The sequence below is a fragment of the Eptatretus burgeri genome, chromosome 10 (assembly GCF_056783735.1).
Source record: "Eptatretus burgeri isolate ZD-2024b chromosome 10, Ebu_testis_v1, whole genome shotgun sequence".
In the NCBI taxonomy this organism is placed as follows: Eukaryota; Metazoa; Chordata; class Myxini; order Myxiniformes; family Myxinidae; genus Eptatretus; species Eptatretus burgeri.
In genome coordinates this window covers 96,440,728-96,459,820 of record NC_140970.1, presented here as the reverse complement: position 1 = coordinate 96,459,820, position 19,093 = coordinate 96,440,728, and the positions used below count along the sequence as shown (strand labels likewise).

General features: G+C 44.9%; 1 protein-coding gene across 4 annotated transcripts in view; it reads left to right on the top strand.

The window, feature by feature from the left end:
• The window catches only part of LOC147019200 (RNA helicase MOV-10-like), a 132,130-nt gene that overhangs the window by 87,460 nt on the left and 25,577 nt on the right, over positions 1 to 19,093 (top strand). For all 4 annotated transcript variants that reach the window (XM_085899526.1, XM_085899525.1, XM_085899528.1 and 1 more), the window contains 6 exons: positions 3,163 to 3,310; positions 3,796 to 3,957; positions 4,072 to 4,175; positions 11,863 to 11,960; positions 13,286 to 13,402; positions 14,794 to 14,902. In XM_085899526.1, coding sequence (XP_085755652.1) covers positions 3,163 to 3,310; positions 3,796 to 3,957; positions 4,072 to 4,175; positions 11,863 to 11,960; positions 13,286 to 13,402; positions 14,794 to 14,902 — 738 coding nt within the window. The remainder of the gene's footprint in view (positions 1 to 3,162; positions 3,311 to 3,795; positions 3,958 to 4,071; positions 4,176 to 11,862; positions 11,961 to 13,285; positions 13,403 to 14,793; positions 14,903 to 19,093) is intronic.

The following is a 19,093-nucleotide window of genomic DNA, read 5'->3' as shown; positions in this document are numbered from 1 at the left end:
GAAAGTCAACATCCCTTTGGCTATTCTCAGAGAGCGGCATCAATGCAGGTGAGTCTGGCATTTCTATCAAGTATATTGGTAGGGAATGCAAGCAGCCATCTCTCTTTTTTTTTGTATACATTGTCGAGGCTCATATGAGAGCTAACACTTAACGCACAGCAAGGTGGGGGGAATGAGACAAGAGGGGCAGGAGTGGGAAGGACGAAACAGTAGGGAACAGAGACATTAGGAGATCTGTGGAAGGGAGAGGGATGGGGCGGGGAACACTGGGGAAACAAGATGGACATTACAGGGACTTTCAGGAAGGAAAGCAGGGAATTTGAAGGAGGTGGGGTTGGGGTGGATTAACGGGGGTAGAAAAATTGAGGATTTGGATGGGGGACGATAAGAGGTGGTGGTGAACAGCTGTTTTGAAGGCCTGGAGGGAAGAATGGGATTGAACGGAGTGAGGGAGTTTATTCCAAAGGTGGGAAAAAGAGGAATGAAAGAGTGAAGGTGAGCAGTAATTCGTGATTTTGGTAGTTTTACCAGAAGGGGGTTTTTGACGGACCTTGAGCACCCTGCGGAAATATGATGGGGACAAATCGCAGACACAGCAAGGGGGGCGAGACGGGAGAGGAGACTGTGGAAGACAAAGACCACCGACCCACCTGCGGTGAGAGAGTGAGAGGCCCTAAGACTCAGCCTCATCGTGGGAGATGCCAATGATCCGAAATGCCTTGGTTTCCACAGCGTGAAGCAGAGAAAGGAGGGAGGCAGGAACACCAGCCCAGAGGGGAGAGCAATACTCCATCAAGCTGCAGACGAAAGCTTTGTATGTGGTCAGGAGCTCAGGTGGGCCGAGGAAGGACTCTTCAGGACTGGTCTCCCATATCTACTGCCCCCGATGTTATCTCAGCCTCAGAACTATTTCACAGAAATCTGCTCACTCTCATGCACAGATCATACCCATCTCGTCTTCAGTTACCATACCTTTCTTCCTGCCCATGGTACACTGAATCCTGTGGTGAGGCAGTTGCCCTGAAACAACTTCCTTCGCTTACTGGAAGTCAAATCTGATTGAAAGCAAACTCGGTTCCTTCCACAAGGCTTGTAACAAGTGTGTGTGTGTCCTGTCTCAGGAGAGCCAGAAAACAACATCTATCCAACTTCAATAATGAACTTTCAAACTTGTCTCCCTCCTCGAAAACTTGGTTGCAACTTGTTGAGTCTGTGTCTGGAGTATGCTCCCCTTCCATCACCCCCCCCCTGTTCAAATGGCACCACAGCCGACTCCGCTCGTGAGAAGGTTATGAATGCCTCAATGTGCCTTTTGCACCTGAGAAGGTGGCAAAGATACTTTCAACGCTCGACTCGGACTCTGCAACTGGACCGGATGGCTTCAGCTCACATGTGCTAAAAACCTACTCTTCTGCTCATGCACATCTTCTCTCTGCCCTTTGCACCCTATAATTTGCATTCGATCATCTTCCATCTGCTTGGAAGTCTGACAACATCATTACACTCCGTAAAAAAGGTGCAAAATTTGATCCCCTCAACTATCACCTTACTTTCAATCATCGACAAGGTCATGGAATCCATCATTGCAGTTGAAATGAAGTCCTTCCTTTTCTCAAACAACCTCATTTCAGATTACCAAAATGGTTTCAGACCATGTCACTCCACCTTGGATATGCTGCTTCCACTCACCCAACAATGGATGAAGGTCCTCAATGTCAGACATTAGATCATGGCCGTTTCTCTGGACATATCTCATGCTTTTGAGACAGTCTGACATCCTGAATGACTCTCCGAACTCTCTGCCTATAATATCCAAGGCCAAATCTATGCATGGCTGACTTTCTCTACTCTCATAGCCAACGTGTGGCACTCAACAGAATCCGTTCATCTCCTCTCCCTGTCAAGGCTGGTGTGCCCCAAGGCAGTGTTCTGGGTCTAGTACTATTCCTAATCTTCATTAATGATCTCTCTGACTCACTGGGAAATCCTCTTTATCGATTTGTTGATCACTCCACCCTCTGCTGTGACATCCCTCATCCTTCAGACAGGCAGGTTGCAACTTTTTCCCTCTCTTCAGACCTTGACAAAAAAAAAAAATCACAAGCTGGTCAAGCACTTGGAATTTGTCTTTCAATCCTGCCTGACAAATCTCACACTCTCATTATCACTCCGAAAGGAGTGTCTGGCAAACCCCTCCCCCCACCTCCACCTCATCTACTTTCTTCACAATCCTCTTGAGGAGGTTCAGTCATTCAAACTCCTAGGTTTCACTATCAGCCATGATCTTTCTTGACACACCTGAACTCCTATTCACTTACAACACATACATCTGCAGCTTGATGGAGTACTACTAGCCCCTCTGGGCTGGCTCTTCTTCCTCAGATCTTGTTCTGCTTGAGACCGTGGAAACCAAGGCCTTCAAGATCATTGGAATATCCCATGCTGAAGCTGAGTCTATTGGTCTGTGAATACGCCATTGCAGACAGGTCGGTGGTCTGTCCATCTTCTACTGCCTCCTTTCTGGTCTTGCACCCTCTGCTCTTCCCGTGCTTTGTACTCCATAGGTTTGTGCAAGGCTCACATGGTCCACCATCAACCCCTTCTGGTGAAACTACCTAAATCCAGGATCACTGCTCAGCTCTACTCATTCATTCCTCTTTGTTTTCCCACCTGTGAAACCAACTTCTGCATTCTCTTCAATCCTATTCTTCCCTCCAAGTGTTCAAGACAGCTGTTCACCACCAACTCAGGTCATCGCCAATCCAAAACCATGATCTTTTCTACCATCATTAACCCTCACCACCCCACTCCAATCTCTCCTCTTTCCAATTTTTCAGTTTTCCCTCCTTGGCATTTCCTTCTGTAATCATCTTGTCCACCATGTGCATCCCTCCTGCCCCCATTCCTCCCGACACCCATTCTTTGTCCAAGTCTGCATCTAACTTAGCCTTCAACTCTGCTGTTGGTGTTTCCCCCTTCTCTCAACTGTTCCTTTTGTTCTGCTGTGTCCTGATCAGTTCATTGTGCTAATACTCGCTCTTCCATGAGCATGGACTATAATATGTACCACAAAAAAAAAAAAAATAGAGTGGGCATTTGCTACATCTTGATGTTGAATTGTTATCACTTGAAGTGCTGTCGATTTTGTTCATTGGACTGCAGGTTTTACGACAGAAAGCTTGAAACCAACCCAGAACAATGCCGTGCCATCCAGCACATTCTTAGCGGCATATCTCGACCTGCTCCTTATTTAATATTTGGACCACCAGGCACGGGTAAAACGACAACCATGGTGGAGGCCATCAAGCAGGTGAGACATTTTTTTGAAGAAGGTCATGGAGTATTACATCTCCATCTCATAGTTGTGTTGTGAAAAGGCATTTACCATAAATTTACTTGCAGATGCAGCATTATATGATTATCTTGTCCCATTGCTTAGAAAATTAAATAATGATGTAGTCCGGTGCCTGATGTGTTCTTGAGCAGAAGTTCGGAATGAACTTTCTTATGAACATAATGTTATGATGCAGTCACATCAACTCAGTCTTAGCATTGTAAGGATTAATTGGACATTTCAGACATTGATTTAATGCTTTGTGCGTTTTAATGGACAACCATTAATATGCGTAAAGTGTTCATTCAAGGTAAAATCAGATTTTTGTAGTACGTATTGGTGCATCCATCAATTCACGAGGCCAGTTGTCAATCACGTTATCTTAAATGCTTCTCTTTAACTGTTGCTTTAAATGATAAACAGAATACTTTGTAGTAGACACATCATTTGGTCTTTTACAGGTATTGAAATACCAACCATCTTCCCATGTGATGGCATGTGCCACGTCAAACAGCGCTGCAGACCTGCTGTGCCAGAATTTGATTCCACACATCGACAAATGCAAACTGTTCAGGATCATGGCCACGAGTCGACCTTGGAACGATGTTCCACAAGAAATTCGGGTAAGGCTCGTTTATTTCTTCTGTTTTTTTGGAAAGTTGATAATTTTGTAAGAGACTTCACTTGCCTGGGACACAAAAGGATTGTGAGCCTAACTCTGGTTATTTTACTTTCAGGAATGTTGTAACTGGAGTGTAGGCAACAAGGAATATTTCTACCCATCAAGGAATGATCTCATGAAATACAATTTGCTTGTTGTTACCTTGGTAACAGCCGGCAGGTATGGCATTTACTAATTGTTTTTCTTTGGGTTTTTCTTTTAATTATTTTTATTTTTCGAAAATGTTATCAAACCTTTGTGCACTTACTTAACTCTAAAATTACATGGGAGAAACTCTTCCATATGTTTATGGAAATCCGTATGTTTGTAACAACCCATTCGGAGGCTTCCGTCTTTTCATCATCAGAAAAACGTTCCATGATTGTGGGGAATCGAGATGCTATTCTGATATGCTGATTCATTTCTTAAGCCAATCCCTCCAGATGGGGTACAATGCTAACGCATAATGACAACAATTATGTGAATTACTCTCATGGTAGATTTTTATGAGGTATTTTGGAAGAAGTTTGCCAGATACAAAAGCTTGCAAGCAAGTTACCATGATCAATGACCACCAGACAGGAGAACATCTGTCTATGCCGGTAAATATAGAAATAGCGTCCATTGTTGGATTTTCTCATCGCCGCTCCCTCCTATGAACGCCGTGGGAAATACCGAAGTGCCGTTTTTACATTGCATGGAGTAGACGAGATTCTGCTGCACACAAATACAAAACCTGATGTCTGTTGGTCATGGTGAAGTTTGTGACAAAATCGACATGAGACAGATAAATCTTAACAAGGAACTTTGACGCAAGAGGAGGCCATTTGGCCCATTATGCCTGTGCTGCACCACCACACCACTTCAATAAATCCATCAGTCTCTCGACTCAGTTTCATTGTGGGGGAGGAGTGAGGATGAGAAATGTTTGGCAGGTACAAGGAATGGAGTGTAATAAATGCAAATAAAAAAATATATTTTAAAACTCATTTTGTAGGGGCCGGCGATATTTCGACGTACCGGTTATATCAACATAATTTTTCATATCAATATACCGGTCTTGGAATTCTGAATATACCGGTATACTGAAAAAAGTGGGTATGCAAGAATAAAAAAAAAACCTGGTATTTCACCAACAAATCGAAGAAAGTGGTTTACAATGTTTAGATACAATACATGATTTTAAAAACTTTGATGCACTCGGCGTCTCGGCTAAACATCGACCAGGAACAGTGAAATGTAGGACGTCATGACGTACCAGGAAGTAAGTCCAGTATGTTTTAACTTTTAAACCTCAGCATCTGAACACATCAGCTCTGTACAAGCAATCATGTTTTTCTTTACTCTCGTGGCTGGTTTTAAAGCAATTGCCAATTGGTTATTCAAATGAATCAGGTGTGCTTTAGAAAGCCTGTGCTGAGTCGGTGATCCGCGATAGTCATCCCTGTATTAACTATGAACTAGTTCCTGTTCCCATAAGATACATCTTCAATTTGTATGTTGAATAGATTTCCAGTTCCCGCCCGTTATTTGGAGAGATGGCGGAAGGAAATGGCATTGAGTTTAGCGTGTTTTCTTCCCCGAGTTATGTCCCCGGTTCCAACTTTTGTCTTTTAGTCGAACAATCCATCTTTTAATTCCTTTTTCAATCCCTCTGGCCTCAGTCCATCAATCCATCTTTCAACCCTCCTTTAACTCCAACTACCCATCCATTGCCGGTCCCTCGCCCTTTAACTTCCAAAAAGTAACTCACTAACTCCTCAGTCCTCACGATCCTGCCCTTTTTGTCTTTCAAACCCCACAATTCGCATGGGAAACTTTCCTCACCTGAATCCTCACGTTCGTTCCTCCATCTCAAACCCCTCTCATCGTCCTTCCACTTCCCAACCTCCACTTCACACCATCCCTATAAAATCCCCCCTGTTCATTCCACATCCAAAACCATCCCCCTTTTCCTCCACCACTACCACGTCATGAATAGTAATTACCCCATTAACTCAGTTCCCTCAGTACAATAACCTGAATTAATTAACTCATTACCCCATTACCTGTAGGTTATATAATATAAAATGGGTCCCTCAGCGTGTGCAAATCATCGTTGAATTAAATAAATTTCCTTATTTTTTGGTTCGCGGGCACCAGCAGTGACCACTATTTTCGTTGTGTCTGTCTGTCTGTTTGTGACTCTCTCCAGAGCATAACTCCGTGACGTTTGATGCGATCTTGATGAAACTTGGACACAAGCTAGATATCATGGTCTAGTTGTGTCTTTTTGTATGAGGGGCGTCCCACGCCCCTTGTGGGCGAAGCCACGCCCACTTGAACTTTTTATTAATTAATTTTTTTCTCACAATTTCATTTCCTAGAAGCTGTGCATAATGCCCATAAGTACAACATATAAAAAAATCCGATTTGATTTGGTCAATTTTGACGGAAGAGATAGGTTTTTACGGTAGGGCTTCCTCAAAAGCTTCCACTAACTCAATTGTACCTATCGTGGCATTGTTCAATAATGCCCGCGAACCATCGTCTCCTCCCGGCTTGTTTCAATTATTTCCTACAAAACTCCCAACTAAAACCCGATCATTGATCCTCATCGTGTGAGATAAACAGCAGCTCACTGCTCGCAGGAGGAATTTTAAATATATGAAAGTTTTACCCATAATATGAAAAAAAATAATCAGTCGATGTACCAAGCTGTGATAGCAAACATGAAAGGTGTTTACAATCTTTAAATACCGTACATGGAGGACATGATTTAAAAAGCTCGAATGGACTCAACTTCACCTGGAACAGCGGAACGTGTGACGTCAAGACGTACCAGTAAGTACGTACAGCAGGTTTCAAGTTGTAACCCTCAGTATCCGAGCACCGTACAAGCAATCGCGTTTTTCTTTTGCCCTCGTGGCAGTTTTTAAAGTAATTGCCAATTGAAAACATGAGATAAACAATGGCTATTATTACCTCCTGCACCGAAGGTGAAGGAGGTTATGTTTTCACCCCTTTCTGTCTGTTTGTCTGTCTGCTTGTGTCCAGGATATCTCAAAAAGTTGTTGACGGATCCAGATGAAATTTTATGGACGGGTTGCGTGTGTGACAAGGAAGAATTGATTAGATTTTGGTAAAGATCTGGATCCGGATCCGTCTACTAGAACTTTGTAAGTGATTCTTCACCATTGAGAGATCGGGATAAAAACGATATATAGCACGATATCTCAAAAACTTGTGGACGGATTCGGACGAAACTTGGTGGACACATTGGGTGTTTGACAAGGGAGAATTGATTCATTTTGGTGAAGATCCGGATTCGGATCTGGACACGAGAAATATTTAATTTTTAAAGTGATTCTTCACCATTGAGAGTGCCAAAAATGATACAGTACTGTACAGCATGATATTTAACCTCCGCCATCGAAGATCGGAGGTTACTGTTTTCACCCCTTTCTCTTTGTTTGTTTGTTTGTTTGTTTGTTTGTGAACAGTATTGTGGAAAAACTCCTCAACGGATTTCGACGAAACTTGGTGGAGGGATTATGTATGGTCCAAGGACCATGCCATTAGATTTTGGACTCGGTCCAAAATCCAATATGGCCGCTATGGCGGCCATTTTGAAAAAATATTTGAATTTTTTTTTTTTGCATTTCTACTTGTTTTAAGTGATTTCCATACCCCCCCACCCCCCCCAAAAAAAAAAGTTGGAGTAAAGAACTATAACTCTGTCAGCACTGTTGACGTCATATTTAATGAATAAGATATAAGGTTAACTTGAGTGACCCAGCAGTATTGCTGGCGGAGGTTTTGCACTCTACCGAGTGCTCCCCCTCAAGTTGAAAAATGTATTGGGCCCGATATGTTCTCATGGATCAGGCATTACGTGGTGGAGGTATGCGCTCCACCGAGTGCCCTTCCAGTTATTTATCTGAATCGGGTGTGCATGAGAAATCCTGTACCAATTCAGTGATCTGCAATAGTGATACTGCGTTATGGAAGCGATAACAGTATGATCTTACTTGGATGGCAAGTTGGAGGTGATGGAAAAACGTGTTGGTGGGAATTGAAAGCAGGTTTTTATTTCATTTTTTAAATTTTTACCAAACGTGATAAAAACGTTATTCGAGAGGTTGTGTCAGTAGCACAAAATACACCAGAATACCGAGATAGTCAATTATTGACGAGTTGGTCTTGTAGCTGTTCAGAACTCAACTCAAATGTTTACTTACCGTTACAGTCAGTGTAAGTGTGGACTCATCCCAACGATCGTGAAGCACCAAATGAGGAGAGCTCAATCAAACTGACATGACCACGACCTGACGGACGAGTCACTTCATGTGACTGTTCTCGGTACGTTATATTCACCACAGGCTTTCTTAGCCTTTCTGACGACATCTCTCAGAGGATCAAACTTATGACCCAGGGTTTTACAGGAGGAGTTGGTTTTGCATGTGAGGAGAGCACATGACCTAATTTGACAATGTCCCTTAGCAATCGATTCTGTTCCTGCAAACTTGCGAAGATACTTTCCTCTTCGGCATAACTGTGAGGCAGCACAAGTATGTACTGAACTACTGTAAACTGGCTCCCCATCTGCACTTCTCATCAATGATACAAGCCGAGTGTTGGCTTAACGGTTAAGGTGGCTGGCTTAAGATCTTAATTGCGTTTGAGCCCCTGCCGTGCCATTGAAATAACACCAGGTGGGTTAACTCAACCTGTCATCCTTCCGAGGTCAGCAAAACGAGTACAAGCTTACTGGCGGCAGGGGCATTGCATCAGTGGCACAACCGTGCTTCCAGAAAATTGATGCAACCAATAGGCACAGGCTGCATGTAAAACAACATAAACGATATTTCCTGCTGTGAATTACCCTTCCAAACTCAAATTACCCTCCACACAATGAATTGGATGGGAAACTGCACTCATACCTATAGCTCTCTTTGTAGGTATGAGGGCATGCGTCGGAGCAGCGTGTCGCTGCGTCCACTTTCTGCCAGTGCTCCAGGGGTCTCCATATTGCCATCCCCCAGGCAGATGCCTGGCCCATCCCCATCTCCTTGAGATGCCGATCAACCTGCTGCAACCACGAGGCACGTCATTTCGGCCCACTGGCCTCCTCCACTCACAAGGCTCCATCGCTGAGAGAATCTGGTGATGAGGATCAGCGTCAGGAAAACGAGCCACATGTTCGTACAGCCGCAGCTGACGCTCACGGATTATGCAGGTAGCAAATCTAATTTAAGTCTCTCTCAGCAACTGCTCGTTTGACACAAAGACCGACTAGCGAAAGCCAAGGATTCTCCAAAGAGACCTGGTACCAAAGGAATTAAGTCACCATCTCAGATTCCTGGTCAGAGTCCAAGTCTCGCATCCATAGAGCAAGACTGGAAGCAACAATAACCTGAAGACTCGGACTTTCGTCCTCCCGCACAGGTACCGACAGCACGAAACCCCATGATCCAGTGAATCCATGACTCCCCAGGCCCGACCCAGACATCTATTGACCTCTGGCTCACAGTCAGCAGAGATATGAATATCACTGCCAAGGTAAGTGAATCTCTCCGTGACCTCAACAACCTCACCACAAATGGGTACGGACAAGACAGCAGCATCCAGGATGTCATTGAAAGCCTGGATCATAGTTTTGACCCAGGAAACCTATAATCCCAGTGGCTCTGACTCCTCATTCAGCACCTCAAGGGCCCCCAAAAGGATATTCAGAGTCTCCGCAAAGATGACTGCATCATCTGCAAAATCAAGGTCAGAGATCTTCACAAATCAAGGTCAGAGTGCACGTACAGTTTTACGCCTCAGCTCCCGGAATAGCTTAGCTCTGCCATTCAGCCTAGTCCTGCAACTCCGATCAATGGTATCCAGTGTCCCTTGAGAGGAAAAATTCTTCTTCGCCCTTCGGTGAGTTCCAAGACATCTACCGGCAACATCAAGGACAGTGGTCTTGAAGGCGCTCCACAACTCTTCAGGATCCCCCAAAGCACCCAGATCCCCCAAATTTCCACTCAACCTGTTCGCAAACTCCTCAGCGACCCCCTCATCCTTGAGCTTGCCAACATCCAGCCTAGGCTGGGATGGTACCATTCTCCAGGATTTAAACTGCAACTTCAGAGTAGCTACCACAAGCCTGTGGTCATTATTGAGAAACTGAGCACTCGGGCAGACCCTGCAGTTCTGGATCATCCTCCAGCGACCATCAACGAGCTTCTTTGCCATACCACCAGTGTTGGAATCCCAAGTCCAGTGATGAGCCTGTGCGTGCTGAAACTATGAACCAGCCACCCCAAGTCCATGACTTCTTGAAAAGCTTGCAAAGCTTTTGAAAAATGATCATGTCAATGATGTGTACGTCATATATGAATACGTAATGGACCATTGGATCATCGAACCATTGCGTATTTTTGAACATGCGTGAAAAAGAAACGATGAATTAATTATTTTTAAAATTATTTTTAAATTCGATATCCAGGTATATACTGGTATTACCCAACTGGTATATCGATATCGAAAAAAATTGACACTGATAGAGTCGACTCATTTGTTTATTTTGACTTGCATCTCTCCCTTGTGCATGTGGCATAGTGTGTGTTCACTGACCCCTGCTGTAGGGGGTGGTTCGAATTGTTAATTTTGTTGATGTCTTTTTTGAGAACATTACCAATTTTAACCTCCCCTGTGGATTGGCCATTGAAGCCGTGCCAAAATGATTTCTCACATGCTAAATCTGCAATGGCCAGTCACCACACCAAACGCGTTGTTACAAAATAAGAGTTTATTATAAGAAGGTGCAGGACGGCGAAAACTGAGAATCCCGGGACAAAAGAGAGACGGACATGAAAACGGGCAGAGAACTAAATAAATAAATTACACTTAGGATCGATGTAATGAAAACCCACTTCATGCAGAAAATACAATCTCATCAAAATGGCCATGAACACACAACAGGGGGTGCCAGGCGAGGTGTTTTGAGCAGACATTATGACGTTAACAAGTCCGGTATCCGTCAAGTAAAGAAATGCGCAGATAACATAAGGGAGTCGTGAATGCTCTGGTTTACACTGGAGGAGGAGGATTCTTGAAAATCACTCCATTACAAAACACGTGAGTTTAAAGGGGTTGGTGAATGCTCTGGTTTGAGGGTGATTCCGGTAAACTGCTCCAGCACATGACGTGTGACACCCACAGTCCCCCCCCCCACCACCACCCTCCCCAACCCTTTAAACTACTTCTATTAAAAGTCCTGGAAAGGTATGTGTATTCAGTATTCATTTATTTTATGACAACAAAATGCTGAACTAACTGAAAATAATCTTCCTATCAGTGGCTGTTCAGGTGAAATAAAAAAAAAACTTCTTCCTCACATATCACTTTTATCACTTTCATTTGCATTGTTTGTTTTTAGTTATTATTTGGACAGGATCACCCCCGAAATGCGCATTCTGACATCAATTTTAAAAAATTTCCAGGGGGGTATGCCCCCGGAGTCATTTTCTTCGGTACTTTACTTTTTTCATAGATTTTGCAGTTTCACGCATGGAATTATTGTTCAAATCCTGATGGAAAAATGCAGAATTGTATTGTGTTATGGCCACTTTTAAATATCGATGACTGTGTGCTTTGCGGTTGTGCTATATAATGACTCTTTAAAGATGCCGAACCAGGATGACTGTTTTACTATCCAGGCTTGTTTCTGATGAAATGTCACTGCTTGGCTTTCCTGCTTAAGGTTGCCCACTTATATTTGTTTAACACAAAGGTTTCCCTGCCTAAGGTTGTGTCTAAACTTCCTCTGAAGGTATGTTGACATGTTGTGTTGCGAAAGTTAAGCTTTTAATTCATTGTAGCAATTCTTGTCTGGCAGACTTGTTTCGGCAGATTTCCCACCCGGCCATTTCTCACACGTGTTTGTGGATGAGGCAGCGCATGCCATTGAACCAGAATGCCTCATCCCTGTAGCAGGTGAGTGGAACAGTTCTTAATTGTATGTAATCCATACTAATAAGTGTGTGTGTGTGTGTGTGTGTGTGTGTGTGTGTGTGTGTGTGTGTGTGTGTGTGTGTGTGTGTGTGTGTGTGTGTGTGTGTGTGTGTGTGTGTGTGTGTGTCTGTGTGTTGTTCATAAAGTGTAACATATTCTCTGCGAACTACCCTACCCCCACACCTCTTTCTCTTTGTCCCATCCTCACTCCACCCCCTCCTAATACAGTGCAGCATCTTCCTACACCTCTTTCTCTCTACCCCTGAACATATCTGGACAGTGGTTATTCCCAGATGGTGGTTAACTCTGTATGTGCCCCGATGGTGGTTCTGTCCGGACAGAACCTCCCCTCATGTTGCCTTCCTTGCCCTCCCCTCACGCTACCTTTCTCTCCCCTCCCATTACACTTCTTTCCCCTCCCTTCACACTGCCTTCCTTTCCCCACCCCTCCTCGGTCTCCCTTCCTCCTCACTCCTCCACCACTCTCTCCCCTCCCCTCTTTTTCTCCCTCCCCCTTTAGTATACCTGTCGTCCGGACAGTAGTTTCTCTTTGGACGTATCCGGATGGTGGTTATGTCCGGACAGACCCTCCCCTCACGCTGCTTTCCCTTGCCCACGCCTCACGCTGCCTTCCCTTTCTGCACCCCTCCTTGCTCCCCCTCCTTCCTCACTCCCCCAGCCTTCCTCGCTCCACCCTCCTTCCTCACTTCACCCTCCTTTCTCGCTCCCCCACCCCTCCTCACTCTCACACCCCTCCTCACTCACACCCCTCCTCACTCACACCCCTCCTCACTCACACCCCTCCTCGCTCCCACACCCTTCCTCACTCCCACACCCCTCCTCACTTCACCCTCCTTTCTCGCTCCCCCACCCCTCCTCGCCCCCACACCCCTCCTCACTCACAGCCTTCCTCGCTCCCACACCCTTCCTCACTCCCACACCCCTCCTCGCTCCCACACCTCTCCTCGCTCCCACACCCCTCCTCACTCCCACACCCCTCCTCGCTCCCCTCCCTTCCTTATTCTTTGGTAGTTTAGAATAAAACAAGGGAAGATTTGGCTTTTTTGGCATTCCCATATAAGCACACAACTCATAAAGCTAGGATGCCTAGATCAAACCCTGTGTATTATTGCCACTTAATGTTCTTGGCCTATTGCAGTATAACTACAACCTCCTTCAAGAACCTTCGATGAAAAATAAAAGGTCCACTGAAATGCTGCATTACTTGCTTTGACCTACCCAGTGGTTATAAAGTGCCAACTATACCATGACTCTCCTGTCTTTCAATTGTCATTTGACTTGCGCAGGTCTTCTGAAGCCTATGTCCAGAGACAATCCTACAGGAGGACAGCTGGTGTTGGCTGGAGACCCAAAACAACTTGGACCCATATTGAGGTCTTCATTAGCCAAGAAACATGGCCTTGGTAAGAAGTTTTCTGACACCCTCGCTTGTAACCAGCATCCTTTCTTTAGTGTGTGTGTGTGTGTGTGTGTGTGTGTGTGTGTGTGTGTGTGTGTGTGTGTGTGTGTGTGTGTGTGTGTGTGTGTGTGTGTGTGTGTGTCACCAACATAAACCATATGTTTACTCACAACGAAAGAGTAAAACAGGTGGTCTCCCTCGCTCTGTGTTGTGTCATTTAAGGAGAAATTACAATTATCTTGTGTTTATAATGCAATAATCTAATGCATCATAATGTCCACACCCATAATTTAATCTGACTTGCAGCACTCCCACCCTCCAGGTGTGAGTACCCATGTCAGCCCACTGAACACTGATGGCTGTTTCATGTCTGGAGAGCCAAAGAAATGTAAAACTGTCAAGGATAGTATCGTGATCAACATAGTAATCACCAGGATAAGTCCACGGGTTGAGGAAGGCCTGTACTGAGATGCCGCACCGTAATCACCAATATAACAAGAGCAAGAAATGCTTTGCAATAAATATGCCCTTCTGATGTGATATTTTCAAAGTCCAACAAAGGCATAAGTCTGTGAAAAAATGACAAAATGCGCTGAAACTCAAACTTGTTCTGCAACTTATCATAATAAAGTTTCAGTTCGATATGTTCAAGGGTATGGGGAAAAAAGTCTGGAAAACCACAAGTGGGACAGACATTCAGAAAGTGAACCTATTGTTCCCTCTGGTGAAACTGGGAGGGGACTAATAATCACCGCTGTGAGATATTAGGAAACACGAGGTGAGGAAAGCATGGGATAAAGATACTGCACCATAATCACCAATATTGTAATCATTGCTGTGAGAGATGAGGAAAAACGAGGTGAGGAAATTGTGGGACTAGCACCACCTAGATGGACCATTGTCTGCTAACACGGATAGATATGATGACAATAGACACGAATAATGATGCTGGGAAAAACGGTCACCCCCAATTTGCCAGTGCTGCGACCAATCAACAAGTGAAGGAAAAATGGGCACACCCAATTGGCGAGTGCCATGACCAATCGACGAGTGAATATTGCTGACATAGCCACAGCAACACAACTTCTATTCATTGTAGTAGATAGATTACAAGCATCTCCATGCATTATAGTCTGTACAAAAAATCAAATCAAATCTCTCCAACAATTGAAGTCCATTTAAGCCTCCATAGGCGGTGTCACGCCCTGAAATGCCCTCTGATTAAATAAATATACCTTCCTGGGGCAATCAGCGTTGATTGTACATCTTCATGGTAGTCACTTTACGGTCGAAATTGGGCCCAAACGTTTCCCTTTAAGCTTGTGGTATTTGGTGTTTTTACCAATTTGACGACTCTGTAATCATTGTGAATTATTCCTTTTCTTTTGGGTGCAGAAATGTCTCTGCTGGAGAGACTCATGACGTCCAACCCTCTGTACCGGCGGAGGGAGAAAGAACCAGTTTACGACGTCAACTTTGTTACAAAACTGCTGAACAACTACAGGCAGGTGGTTCATTCTCATTAATCAAAGTTCCCTCAACCCAATGCATTACATGTATTGCATCGTCCGTGTCCACCGGCTTCTTCTCTTCTTCTTCGTGTGCAGCCTGCGGCTGCTGGTTGCATCATTGGTTGAGGGCACACCTATTGCAATGTCCTTATTACGAGTACACTGGTGCTCATTTTGCCGACCTCGGAAGGATGACAGGCTGAGTCAACCTCACTTGGTGTTAATTCAACGAATTTAATCCAACAGGGGCTCAAACTCAGGACCCGTAGATCCCAAGCCAGCCACCCTAACTGCTAAGCCAACACCAGGCTTTTGTCTCCTGGCTGATGACCGCACGTTTTGAGTCGGAGGAAGGCATGAAAACCATGAAGCATTAACGTTTCTTAGCGAAATACTATTAATAACTTTTACCTGTGCAATCAAAATATTTACCTTCAGTGCAGCTTGATTTTATTTCTCTGGTATTTTCTTCAAATAATGACTTTGCCCAAATCTGGTAGCTTTTTTTTTTTCTCCCTTCGGCCATATTTTGATTTGACACTTATTAGGGCAGAGGCCCCATCCCAAATCCGGGAATTAGAGGGGGTGAGAGGTGTGTGGGAGAGAAATGCACTGCCATAATACTATTTGTCCCTCAAGAGAATATAGTAAGCCATTTGTTTAAGTTAAGGCTTTAATTTAGTTCATTTAAGATTTGATGTTGATTCCCATATTATAAAATTAACAGACTTTCTCCACAAAGCTCCAGGGCTGTTTGCCAACTTTCATGTAGTCAAATATTGTTTTCACTCATTTTCAAATATATAGTACTTTTGTGATTATTATCTTTATTTATTTTTTATCATAATGTGTTATCTTCTTTATTTGGCCTGATATTGCCTTTTGTATCGGCACAACCCACAGCCTTCATCACAATCTCAGGACAGAACTGTTGCTCCTATGTTTTGAGAGAGTTGAAAATTTCACCTTTTGTGGACTCTGCATCCTCCAGGACTTGTAGGTCCAAAACACATATGCTTGCACTTTTGTGAAATACCCTTTAACCGGTGGGTTAAAGACCTCTCCTCGGTTGACTTGATAGCAAAGCTGGCTTCCAAATCCAGCCGCAGACGAGGAATCCATCGTCTTTCCAAGTCATTCCTTGATAAATTGCAAACGACTCACAGTCTACCTGGCTCTCCTCTGGGTTGGGCCCACAGAATTACATCTGGCTCTCTTGGAATCTGTGTAGTCTAAAGGTCTCAACATTATTAGTATGTTCTACGTTGAAGCCAAAGCACAAGGCCTGATGTTCTCACATTACTAGCATGTCGATGGCCTCTGTTTTTTTTTTACTGACTCTCTTGCAGTCGAGTGTCCTCTGCTCTCGTAGTCCTGTGACCATCTCCAGGTATTCCAGTGTACACGTTTTTCCAGGAATTCCTTCCCCCGGTTCAATCCACAAAGTCCAGGCTTTGTGCACACCTAAGCTCTTTTCTTTTTTTTTGTGGAACTACCTCCAAGAGATTGTTCAATGACATTCTTCCCTCCAAGGTTTCAAGGAGGTGGTGCACAGCCACCTCGTGTCATCCCTCATCATTACCCACAATATTTTGCACCCCGTTAACACGAACTAACCCAACTTTTACTTGCAGGTTACTGTGTATTCTCTGTCTGTCTGTCTGTCTGTCTCTCTCCCTCTCTCTCTCAGTTCATTCCCTTATTTGTGTCCAACTGTAGTCCCATTACTCCACTATTCCAGTCAGTACATTGGCTTTTTATCCCCGCTCACCTCACTCTTCCATGAGCCCCAATCTTGTATACAAAGAATGAGACCTGTGCAAAAATCAATATTTTTACATTGCAGCAATGAAAAGCTATTTTTTTAATTGAGCAGAACAATAGATCTAAACCTGCTGAAAAAATAGGCATCAACAAACATGGTCATGAAATATAAAAAGTGATAAGAGTTGCAGCTTCAGCAATTGCAAAGAAAGGAAAGACACCCTCAACAACAAGTTGCCTTAAGCTCCTTCCCCTAAAATACTGAGTGCTATAAAATCCAACCCGTTTTGTTCTGTGTGGGACTACGGTGACAAACTCCCTCATGTCATCTTCACACCTGGGTTCCCCGAAACAGACTTCAAGCTCCCCCACCCCTGCTCGACGTCCACCAATTACCCCGGCGCCTCCATGCTTCCTTCACTTCCCGCAACCTACTTGCTTCCCCTGCGTCCTGCCTCCTCTTTTTCCCCTCTGCATCCATGCCCCTATATTCTCCCCCTGCCTTCTGGCCCCTCTCTTCTTCTCCTGCTCCCCACCCCTTCTCTTCTCTCCCTGCATCCCAGGCACTATTTCTCCCCATGTGTCCCGGCGCCTTTCTTCCCCTGTGTCCAAGTCCTTCTCTTCTCCCCCCTTCTTGCCCTCTCTCTTCTCACCCTGCTTCCTGACCCATCTCTTCTCACCCTGCTTCCCGACACCTCTCTTCCCCCCCTTCTTGCCCTCTCTCTTCTCACCCTGCTTCCCGGCCCTTCTCTTCTCACCCTGCTTCCCGACACCTCTCTTCTCCCCTTGCATCCATGCCCCTCTCTTCTCCCACTGTGTACCCACCCTTCTTTTCTCCCCCTGCATCCTGGCCTCTCTATTCTTCCCTTGCTTCCTGGCCCTCTCTTCTCCCTCTTCGTACAGGCGCTCTCTTCTTTCCCTATGTCCCGACCCCATCCTATTTCCCCAGCACCCCGCCCCCTTCCCGCTTTCCCAATGCCCTCCCCACTTTCCCGCTCCTACCAACAGCACCTTCTCAGTTCATTCCTAAAAGCTTGGAACAAGTGTGTGCCCACTTTCAAGAAAGCCAGAAAACAACATCTGGTTAACCTCAAGGCTGAACTCTCAAACCTGCCTCCTTCTTCAAAGGCGGTGCCTTGTCAAGTCTGTCTCTGGTGTATGTTATTCCTCCATGCCTTCCCTCACTTAAAATAGCACCACAGCTGACTCTGCTCATAAAAAGGCTGAATGCCTCAATTCTGTTTGCTTCCAAAGCTTGTGTACCCTACCCCTCACTTCTTCTACTATACCCCCTCATACCCAACTTCTCTTGGATACTGTCTATTTTCCACTTGATAAGGTGGAGAGGTTTCTGACACACCTCGACTCCAAATCTGCAACAGGCCCAGACAGCATCAGTGCATGTGTCCGAAAAAAAACCTTCTCTGCTGTTGCTGTTCATCCTCTTTCTGCTCTGTTCACTTGATAATTCTATCTCGGGCAGTTTCCGTTTGCCTGGAAGTTAGCCAATATCACTGCAATACACAAACATGGTGCGAAAACGGATCCTCTTAACTACATACTGCAAACCCTCCCATCTACTTTCTCAACAATGCTCTCAAAGAAGTTCAGTCACTCACGCTCTTGGGTCTCAGTCTCAACTCTGATCTCGCTTGGGCAAGCCACATTTCAAAGTTGGTCTCCAAAGCTAGACGCCGACGAGGCATCTTCCGGATCCTCCTTCTGGGCATCCTCCGGATCGTGCAAGGTCCTTCCTTGCCAAACATGAACTCTCATCCATCTACAAGGCTTTCATCCACAGCTTGATGGAGTACTGCTCTCCCATTTGGCCTGGCTCCCCTGCCTCACACCTTGCTCAGCTTGACACCATGGAAACCAAGGCCTTCAAGATCATTGGAATCTCTCACGATGGAGTTGGGTCTATGGGTCTATTACTTACGTGGTCCTTCTGTCTTCTTCCACCTCCTTTCTGGTCCTCCACCCTCTGCCTTCTCCGTGCTTTGTCCGTCCCCTCTCCCCAGGTATCTGCATGATGCACATGGTCCACCAGCAACCCCCTTCTCGTGAAACTGCCTAAATCCAGAAACACTGATCACCTCCACTCATTTGTTCCTCTTTTTTTTTCCTACCTGTGGAACTAACTTCCACCTCATTCTCTTCAATCTCATTCTTCCCTCCAAGTCTTCAAGACAGCTGTTCACCACCATCTCAAATCATCCCCCACCCAAAAGCATTGTTTTATACACCTGTTAAACCACTCCCCACCCCTCCCAAAATTTTGCTTCTGAATCCATATTGTCCTTCCCTTGCCTTCTCCCCATACCCCTCATCGTTACCCGCATCCCTTGTTTTCCCGTCTCCATCTATTTTCTCCCTCAGCTCTGCTGGTGGTGTTTTTCTCTCCTCCTCTGCTGTTCCAT